Source organism: Microtus ochrogaster, linkage group LG2, assembly GCF_000317375.1.
Source record: "Microtus ochrogaster isolate Prairie Vole_2 linkage group LG2, MicOch1.0, whole genome shotgun sequence".
Classification (NCBI taxonomy): Eukaryota; Metazoa; Chordata; class Mammalia; order Rodentia; family Cricetidae; genus Microtus; species Microtus ochrogaster.
Window position 1 is genome coordinate 47248711 of NC_022028.1, and position 9006 is coordinate 47257716.

General features: G+C 55.4%; 1 protein-coding gene across 3 annotated transcripts in view; it reads left to right on the plus strand.

The window, feature by feature from the left end:
• The first annotated feature begins 2046 nt into the window (after nt 1-2046).
• The window catches only part of Pofut2 (protein O-fucosyltransferase 2), a 9410-nt gene continuing 2450 nt past the window's right edge, over nt 2047-9006 (plus strand). Inside the window, exons 1-8 of one of the 3 annotated variants that reach the window (XM_005360241.3) lie at nt 2047-2188; nt 2696-2946; nt 4586-4730; nt 5432-5542; nt 6149-6215; nt 7115-7240; nt 8129-8309; nt 8406-8529. In XM_005360241.3, the coding sequence (XP_005360298.1) occupies nt 2058-2188; nt 2696-2946; nt 4586-4730; nt 5432-5542; nt 6149-6215; nt 7115-7240; nt 8129-8309; nt 8406-8529 (1136 nt within the window). In that variant the 5' untranslated portion in view covers nt 2047-2057. Of the gene's footprint in view, nt 2189-2695; nt 2947-4585; nt 4731-5431; nt 5543-6148; nt 6216-7114; nt 7241-8128; nt 8310-8405; nt 8530-9006 lie in introns of those variants that run through there. The other 2 variants (XM_026785794.1, XM_013351093.2) reach the window with 2 other exon arrangements.

The window sequence follows — 9006 nt, forward strand, 5'->3', positions numbered from 1 at the left end:
AAGCTATGTGAACGAGTCGAAGGCAAACATCCTCCCCTGTCTTTGGGTGCGCTTATGTCCTCTCCCCCCAACCCGCTACACAAAGGTCTGGCATTCTGTCTGGGAGAGAAACGCTAATCTTTTTTTTTTTTAAATATTTATTTATTTATTATGTATACAATATTCTGTCTGTGTGTATGCCTGCAGGCCAGAAGAGGGCACCAGACCTCATTACAGATGGTTGTGAGCCACCATGTGGTTGCTGGGAATTGAACTCAGGACCTTTGGAAGAGCAGGCAATGCTCTTAACCACTGAGCCATCTCTCCAGCCCCCGAGAAACGCTAATTCTTAAAGGGCTGAACAAGAGGTACCTCGGCCACAGAGGAGGTTCAGCCTGTAGTCCTACAATTAACCTCCAGCAATCCAGCAGTGTAAAGGGCCATGCTAGAGAGTCCTGGGGTGCTGAGAGTTCCTGTCAGGTCTACAACTGCTTTTCAACACTGTCTAAGCCAAGAAGCTCGTGGCAGCTGGGGAACCTGCCCCTTTTGCAAATGTACATATGTCCATGTTTCCAGGGTAAATGCAAGGACGGACGGATGTGGACAGACTGTTGGTGTAGTCTAAGTTTCGTGAAAAACTGTAGGACTCCCAGCACCTCCTCAACGTCCTGACCCAGAAGCAGATGCCTTGATCACTCTGGACGGGCTGGCTGCAGCGTTCTCTGGCAGCTTGCACTCGAGCTACAGCCAAAGCACTGAAAGAAACTTGCTCTGATCCACACGAAGTTCACAGTTGCCCCCTCCCTTCCCCCAGCCCCCAAACACCAGGAAGACCATCCTATACTCCATCCTCTCTGCCTTGGGAGCACGCTGCAGGTTCCTGAACGGATGACCCCATTGATGCTCAGCATCAACACTTGGCACTCCCTCTTGGGATAATCCCGGGAAATCTGCACCCCCTCCCCCACCCAACTACCTCCCCTACTGCAGCTCTGGGGGCAACTCCAGCTAGGGTCAGGACAGAACAGTAACTGTCAAGATGATTCCAGGCTGGTATATGCCACTTTCCACTCCTTTCAGCAGTTTGTGGGAGTCCATTGTCCCCTAGCTTCACCAAAGGGTATCTCCCAAGCTTATCATTGATGTCACTTCTCCAAGATCTTAGGACTTGAACAAGCCTTCTGTGTCCACGTGTGTATACTCTCTCTCTCTTTTTGCATTGGGTCATCTACATCTTTTTGAGGTACTCCAGAACTTTAAAGATCTTTCTATGACTGGACACAAGCCCTCTATTAGGTAATTATTGTATTCTGAATGCTTTCTCCTGGTCTCTGTGTTTTCATTTTCCTACCTCTGCCTTTCAAAGTTTAGGTTTTACTTTCCGATTTGAAGCTCAACTTATCACACTCGGTTCTGGATACTTCTACGGGGATGCAGCTTAAACAGCAAAGCCACAGAGTCACTCAACGGAGGAACAGGCATTTCCAGCAAAGTTCAGAGCTGTCACCTCACTACGTCCGTCACGTCCTCCGACCCCAAAGCTGATCCGCGGAACGGGGCGTGCTCTCGGGTCTGGAGTCCGTCCCCTCCAGGAGACCTGGAGGCCAGTTACTTGGTCCTCTTTGCCTCGAAGGGTCGCTCACCTAGCGTCCTGCCGAACCAGTGCCTACGGCCAGCTCCGCCCACACCCGGTATAACGGGACGGTACAATACCAGGGGACCGGAATGGAATGCCTGGCATAGTGCAGTTCAGTAGGTACCAGGTGAGACCCAAGAGAGCTCCCCCTGCTCTCGTGCCATCCTGTGCACCGAGCGATACCAACCCTGCCACTCCGCCCGGCCCGGCCGCCGCACTGCAGCTCTGCGAGCGCGGGAAGACAGCAGCCAACGGGAAGCCCCGCCCCAGGCCACACCCTCCCCCGGAATACGTGAGGCGCGTGCGCGTAGTGTGCCGCTCCGCGTTGCCGTAGCTACTACAGACGCACTCCGCAGGGTAAACCCGCGCGCTTCCGGAGTGGGGGGGTGGGGGTGTGAGTGGGAGGGGGCACGGTAGCCGGAAGTGCGTGGCCGCCGGGGCCATGGCGGCGCTCAGCGTCGTCTGCCTGCTGCTGGCCATGGCATTCTGGCGGCCAGTCTCGGCTTCAGGAGAGGAGTTCTGGCCTGGCCAGTCGGCTGCGGACATCCTGTCGGGGGCGGCGTCCCGCAGACGGTAAGTGTGTCCACGCCATGCCGGGCGGGGCATCTGGGACGGGGTCAGCAGTGGAGCGGGGGCCAGCGGGGCCGGGGCTGCGCGCGCGGACACGGGTGAAGCTTGTGCGGCGAAGGTCGTCCTGGCCTTGGTAAGGATCATAGCTCCTCCCGAGAGATCTCTACCAGAAGGTCCAGGAGCGAAGGTGGAGCCCGGCTCTGGCCACGCTGGCTGGCCCAGTGTCGGCTCAGGCGTCCTGTCCCGAGGCCCATCTTGAGCCCCAGCGGTAGGACAGAAGTTACTGTGTGCTTCCTCCGCGGCTGGTATTCCCCAGACTGGAGAGCAAACCAGAGGTTCGGTGCAGGTAAAGCCAGTGACGGTCTAAGTGAAGCCTGCCCGGGTTGGTTTGGTTAGAGCCTGAAGTTTTAGAATCTACATCGCTATAAGACTTTCTCAAGTATCGTTATGTACTGTGGAGTTTTTCCATCGGCCTCCCAACTCAAGGCCTGTGTCTTGCTCCCTGCTCAGGTACCTTCTGTATGATGTCAACCCCCCAGAAGGCTTCAATCTCCGCAGGGATGTCTATATCCGAGTTGCATCACTGCTGAAGACACTGCTGAAGACCGAAGAGTGGGTGCTTGTCCTGCCCCCGTGGGGCCGTCTGTATCATTGGCAGAGCCCCGACATCCATCAGGTCCGGATTCCCTGGTCCGAGTTTTTCGATCTTCCGAGTCTCAATAAAAACATCCCCGTCATTGAGTATGAGCAGTTCATTGCAGGTGAGGTGGGCATCAGACTGGGAGGCTTTTCTGATGCGATGTCAGGCGTCCTGGCTCGGTCTTGCGGGCACTTCCCACTTAGCCAAGCTGTAGTGCTTCCTCAGTGGTTTCTCTAGGGAAGCAGGGCAGAACCGCCCGCCATGGTGGGTGTGGTCAGAGTGCTGATGAGGAAGCAGCAGGAAGACCATCTTAATTGAGCATGCCCACAATGGTGGGGAGGGGTCTCTGAAGAGGCCTCCCACTTGACTTTACCTACCCTTCCACCTTTTGAGAGGTGTCAAACTTTCCTGGGTAGAGAGGTGTTTAGAGTTGATTGTGGCTTTGGTTGGAAGACAAATCCTTTCTTCTGTTGCACTGGAGGCTCCAGGAAGGAAGGGGTTCATTTAGATCCTGGCTGGTACCAGTGGTGTACATCAAATCTTTATTCCCCCGTGACCTCTGCCCCCTGCTCAGAACTGCTGCCTCAGGAGGATATCTTTCCAGGACGTGGTTCTCTCCCCACATCTCATCGCTCTCAAACATGTTCTGATGATAGTCAGTCCCGGGAACACAGGAACACAAGCCGTATTTTTTTTCTTACTTTTTCTTGCAGGGTGAAGATACAGAATCAGTAAATGCATACTTAGACTATGTCTTTTCCTAGCCCAGCTCCCAAACTTGCTTGTGGGTCCAGGAAAACAAGAGCTGGGCTTGGGTTTTTAGGGTGTCAGACTCAGCTAAGTTAGCCTGACCTTTGCCTCAGTCTCAGGTGCCTGGAGAAGCTGCCCGTGCCCCTCTGTGGGGGCAAGGCCAGTGGATTGCTCACTGTGAAAAAGGTATAGTCAGGGCCCCTTCTGTTTTGTATGGCACCTGAAGGCATAGGGCTGATTCTCCTTGCTGCCACCAAACCTCCCTCCCTCTGGCTTGAGTAGGTCTGGGGAAGCCCACAGGGAAGATGGTGCCTGTGCCTGTGCCCTGGGCGTGAGACTGCCAGGACAAAGCTGTGCTGGGGCCCAGCTTTTGTTGTACAGTCTTCATTGGGGAGCCGCTTTAGCTTGGGCCTCGGGTCCATCCGCCGAAGGCAGGCCTCATGTAGGGTGAACGTGAAGACCTAGAAACTTCCTTTTTGTGACTTGCCATAACTGGGCTTGTCTTCCAGACAAATGCTCATTGGTACTTTGGATCTGGCAGGTGGTTCTGGTAAAATGACGGTGCTAATGGGGTAAAGGGAACGCAAACCTTGCTGGGACTCTGCTCACTGGGGGCTAATGATGAAGCAGATGTGATGATAGTACATACTGGGGGCCTCGAGGGGTCAGCAGATGCTGGGGGCCCAGTGCACAGCAACAACAGGGGGAGGGGAGGAGGTAGGTCTGCTCCAATGGGGACTAAGAGAGGCCAAGGAAACCTCAGTGAGTTCCCTTCTGTCCTCCTCGCCCACGTGCTCATGCCATTGACCTTGCTGTCTGCTTTGGAAGTTTTCTCAAGCCTTTGAGGGCTAAGGAAGCCTTCCATAAATCACGAAAGTCATTCATACGGGGTGCACAGCTCCCCAGGCAGCTGTGCTTCCTGTTGTGTGGCACACTCTCTGGGGTCCCTGTCATGTGGCGCGCTCTCTGGGGTCCCTGTTGTGTGGCACGCTCTCTGGGGTCTCTTTCAGAGTCTGGTGGGCCCTTCATCGACCAGGTATACGTCCTGCAAGGTTACGCCGAGGGCTGGAAGGAGGGCACCTGGGAGGAGAAGGTGGACGAGCGGCCCTGCATCGATCCTCTCCTCTACTCGCAGGACAAGCATGAATATTACAGGTAGCACTGTGGCTACAAGCCCCATAAGGTTCACAGAGACTGTCCCGAGGCCACCCCTAAGCCCTGGTACATCCTGTTGTAGCTCAGCTCATACTGTTAGTCCTTCGAGCACCTCTCTGAGATACCCTCACCCTTTTTACTTTATATTTTGAGGTACTGGGGTCGAACCTAGGGTCCTGTGCTTGCTAAGCAGGCTCTCAACCACTTGAGCTACGTCTCTCCCATTCTGTGTTCAAAGACAGGCGATGGTGTGTCCAGTGGAGGTCTTTTGACTTCCGCCCGTCCTGTCCTAGCCTCCAGAGTACTGAACGTACCATGCCCAGCTCCCCTCTCCTCTTATGTCCACTTGAGCATGACATGGGAATGGTGATCTTAGCCCCAACGTCCTGCCTGTCACTTAGCACCCTCTGTGTGTGACGTATGGGGGTCCTCTTGGAAGAAGAGTTATTTGGAGAACCTGGCTGTCCGGCTGAACCGTGACTGCGGTCACCTCCTCCTCCCCTGCCTGTCTCCTGTCAGTGACTGGGAAATGTTGAGTTTTGTGGGTGTACTCTTAGTTCTTACGAGAACCCTGTTGTCCATAGTGCTAGCCTGTGAGCCTCAGAGCGAGGGGCAGTTCCAGTGGGACTGCAGTCCGGCATGGGCATGCACGCCCCTCGTCTGTTCCTGGACTGACAGACAAGCTGGGCTCTGTCTTCCAGAGGCTGGTTTTGGGGCTATGAAGAAACACGGGGCCTCAATGTCTCCTGCCTGTCCGTCCAGGGCTCCGCTTCCATCGTTGCGCCTGTACTTCTAAAGAACACGTCTGCCCGGTAAGTGCCCGGGCCTTTCACTGTGACGGCTTTGTCCATCATCATCCTGACACCTCACCAGGCCCCTCCCTGCACCCCAGCAGTCTGTGGGGTGCCCACTTCCACAGCAGGGGGACTAGGCTGGGGGTGGGGTGGGCCGTGGGAGGAGACTGTGTCCTGGAAGGAGACTCTTAGAGAGACCCCAGCCTGGGTTGTCTGTGCTCTGTCACCGTAGGTTAAGAGCAGGGTCTGCACTATCCCAAACGCCTTGCTCAGTAAATCACTTTATCCTTACACTGTCGTCCGCCTCCTGTGCCCCGAGAGGCCGCTGTGGCTGCTGGAGGCAGGATGCACTAGTGGCTTCCTTTTGCATTCGTCTTTGGGGGTACCACGAGGATAATAGGCTGGCCGAGAGTGTGTATGGGAGGCTGTGAAGAGGTGACGGTGTGGCCATTGGAGGTGCACAGCTCCAGGGCCTGGCTAGATGCTCCCAGGTAGGGTCCCCGGCACACTTGCACCATTGGGGCTCAAGTCTTTCCCATGTGGTGTTCTTGGAAAGTGCAGGAGTAAACATTTGAATTCTCAGAATCATTGAAATCTTCATTTTTCTTCCTTATTTAAATGCAGGTCTGTGATGTTGGACCGAGCCGAAAACCTGCTTCACGACCACTATGGAGGCAGAGAGTACTGGGACGTGAGTACCTCCCAGCAGCCTCAGCGTGTGTTCAGTTCTGAAAACCTAACCGTCAGCAGCAACTTTCAATCTTGCTGGCTGAAACCATGGGCTGTGCTCAGTGGGCTTTCTCCACCCCACAGAGAGAGGTCTGCTTTCACTGCAGGGCCTGTTGTGGTGCGGAGTGACTCGCGGTCAGGGCCAGCCTCGAGTGCTCTGTTGAGCAGTGCTCTGTGCCATAGTCATAGGGATCTTGCCACGGGTGACATGCAGCCCTTGACGTGTCCTCTCCACACTGCGGGTGGCTGCACTTGCGCCACTTCTCCTTTGGTTGGGAAAGGGGACATTGTGTGCAGCGAGTCCTAACACCACGGGCCATTTCTGCTTGGAGGGGAGCGGTATAGCCAGGGTATTTTGAGGACACTGGCCGACTGAGCAGGTGTCAGGCTGGGAGCAGCCACCCTGCTCCTCTGAAGCATGTGGTTTGCAGCAGAGACACAGTCATCCCGTTCCGTTTAGTTTAGGAAAAATGCAGCCTGAATCAGGCAAAGGGTAAAGCTAGGAGCTGGGCGGACCCGGAGCCGTTGCTGGCCAAGGGCAAATGGTGCAGGCCACCTTGCAGCTTAGGCAGGCCTGGCTCTGGGGTTGGCTGGGGGGAGGGCGCTCCCTAAAGTGGCCCCACATGGGCCTGTCCCCATCTCTATGGGTGACACCACTGCTGCCCGAGTGCCAAGGGATTAACCAGAGGCCCTGTAGGTGGCGGTGGTGCAGGCAGCAAGAAGCAAAAAATGACCCAGCTGGGAGGGCTGAGGAGCCTTGCCAATGGCAGCCTGCGGAAAGGAGGGGGCAGGGGGTAGATAGTGAAGCCGTGACTGCTCATTCATCCGAAGGCCTGGTGACACTCGGCCCTGTTCGTGCAGACCCGGCGCAGCATGGTGTTTGCAAAGCACTTGCGGGCCGTGGGGGACGAGTTCCGGAGCCAGCACCTCAACTCCACAGATGCCGCTGACAAGATGACCCCGGAGGAAGACTGGACACGGATGAAGGTAGCTGGGCCGCCCTGGCTGAGAGGAACTAGGGATGGTTCTGCTCTTAAGCTACCATGTCTGTCCTGTGGCAATTTCGTTCCAGACAGGAGTGGCACGCTGGGGGTCAAGCTCCTCTGAGTTCTTGAGTTAGGGACATGACTCATACATGTCTCTGTATTGAAGTGGGAACATTTTTGCTAACATAAAATCGGATTTTTTTTATTTATTTTGGAAGTCTGCAGATTGTGCCCAACATGGTGGCATATACCTATGACCCCAGTCTTCAGAGGCATAAACAGGAAGGCTATGGGATCTGGGCCAGTCTGGCTCTATAGAGAAACTGTTTCAAAAATAAAAATATTTTTAAAATAAGGAAAAGAAGGAAGTGGGTGGGTGGGGGCTGGGGGGTCCTTAAGCAGAAGTAGGCACTGAAAGATAAATCATCAGCACTTCTCATGGCCTCTGCCCCAGAGCTTCTTCAGCCCTTGGGTCATGCATTGTCCTTGTATGTGTTTTTCCCCCCAAAGCTGGGGTTCCCGTGTCATCTTTCCCTTCGACTGGCATTGTTGGGACCTCCTCTGCGTCACTGGCTGTTAGGACCCCACTGTACCTGATGGTCTCTGGGGGTTCTGTGCTTGGATGGCCTTACCTAGAAGAAAGTATTAAATAGCTTTTCTCTTTTCATTTTTTTCTGGTGGTTCATCTGTGATTTTTATGTCACTCAGATAAAGTATTTGTGATGATTGATTCCTTCATGGTCTTCTTGTCAAGATGATCCTTTCCCCCAGGGGAATCTGTGTGAGACTCAGGCTGGAGGGATACTTTCAAGGACATGTTTGTCCCTCTGGCTCCCAGGACACCCAGGGGAGCTCTCCGCATCTTTCCCCACCTCCCTGTCTTCTGTAGGTCAAACTGGGCTCAGCGCTCGGCGGCCCCTACCTCGGAGTCCACCTGAGGAGAAAGGACTTCATCTGGGGCCACAGGGAGGACGTGCCCAGCCTGGAGGGTGCCGTGAAGAAGATCCGCAGCCTCATGAAGGCTCACCAGCTGGACAAGGTGTTCGTGGCCACAGACGCCATCAGGAAGGGTAGGCAGTTCTTCTTCCCCTGGTCGGGTGCTGGGCAGGTGCAGGCGGTCGCTGTGCCCCTCCTGGAGGGTCAGCAGCCTCTCCTTCGCCTCGCAGAGCAGGAAGAACTGAGGAAGCTGCTACCGGAAATGGTGAGGTTTGAGCCCACGTGGGAGGAGCTGGAGCTGTACAAGGATGGAGGTGTGGCCATCATCGACCAGTGGATCTGCGCTCATGCCAGGTGCCTGTCCACCGTGTCGCAGAGGGGGCTCTCGCTTGCCCCAGTTCTCAGCAGCTGAGCAGGTGGCTGTGGCCGTCCACCTTCTCTGGCCGTTTGGCTCCATTGCTCTCTAAACGGTAGCAGCCTGCCCACTGTCTCCTTGGGCTGCTGGGAACAGTGGGTCTGGACCCTTCGGGTCTGTCATGCACACACTCTCCATGGCCTACGCCCAGACCTCTTCTGCTCCTGTCTACCCCAGAGACATACCCTGCTCAGGCCACTTGGCCTCCTTGGTTTGTTTGTGCCCCTGAAGCAACACAGGTCTGCCTGAGACCAAAGGCCTCTGTAGCCATGCTCTGGGAGCCCTTGAGGGCTGCTGGCCTTGCAGCTCTCTTCTGTGCATCAGCAGTGGGCACTCAGGGTGGACTCAGGTTAGAGTGTCCCGAGTAGAACAGGAAGCAAGGCAGAATGTGTGCCTTTCCCTGTGGCTCCGGATGC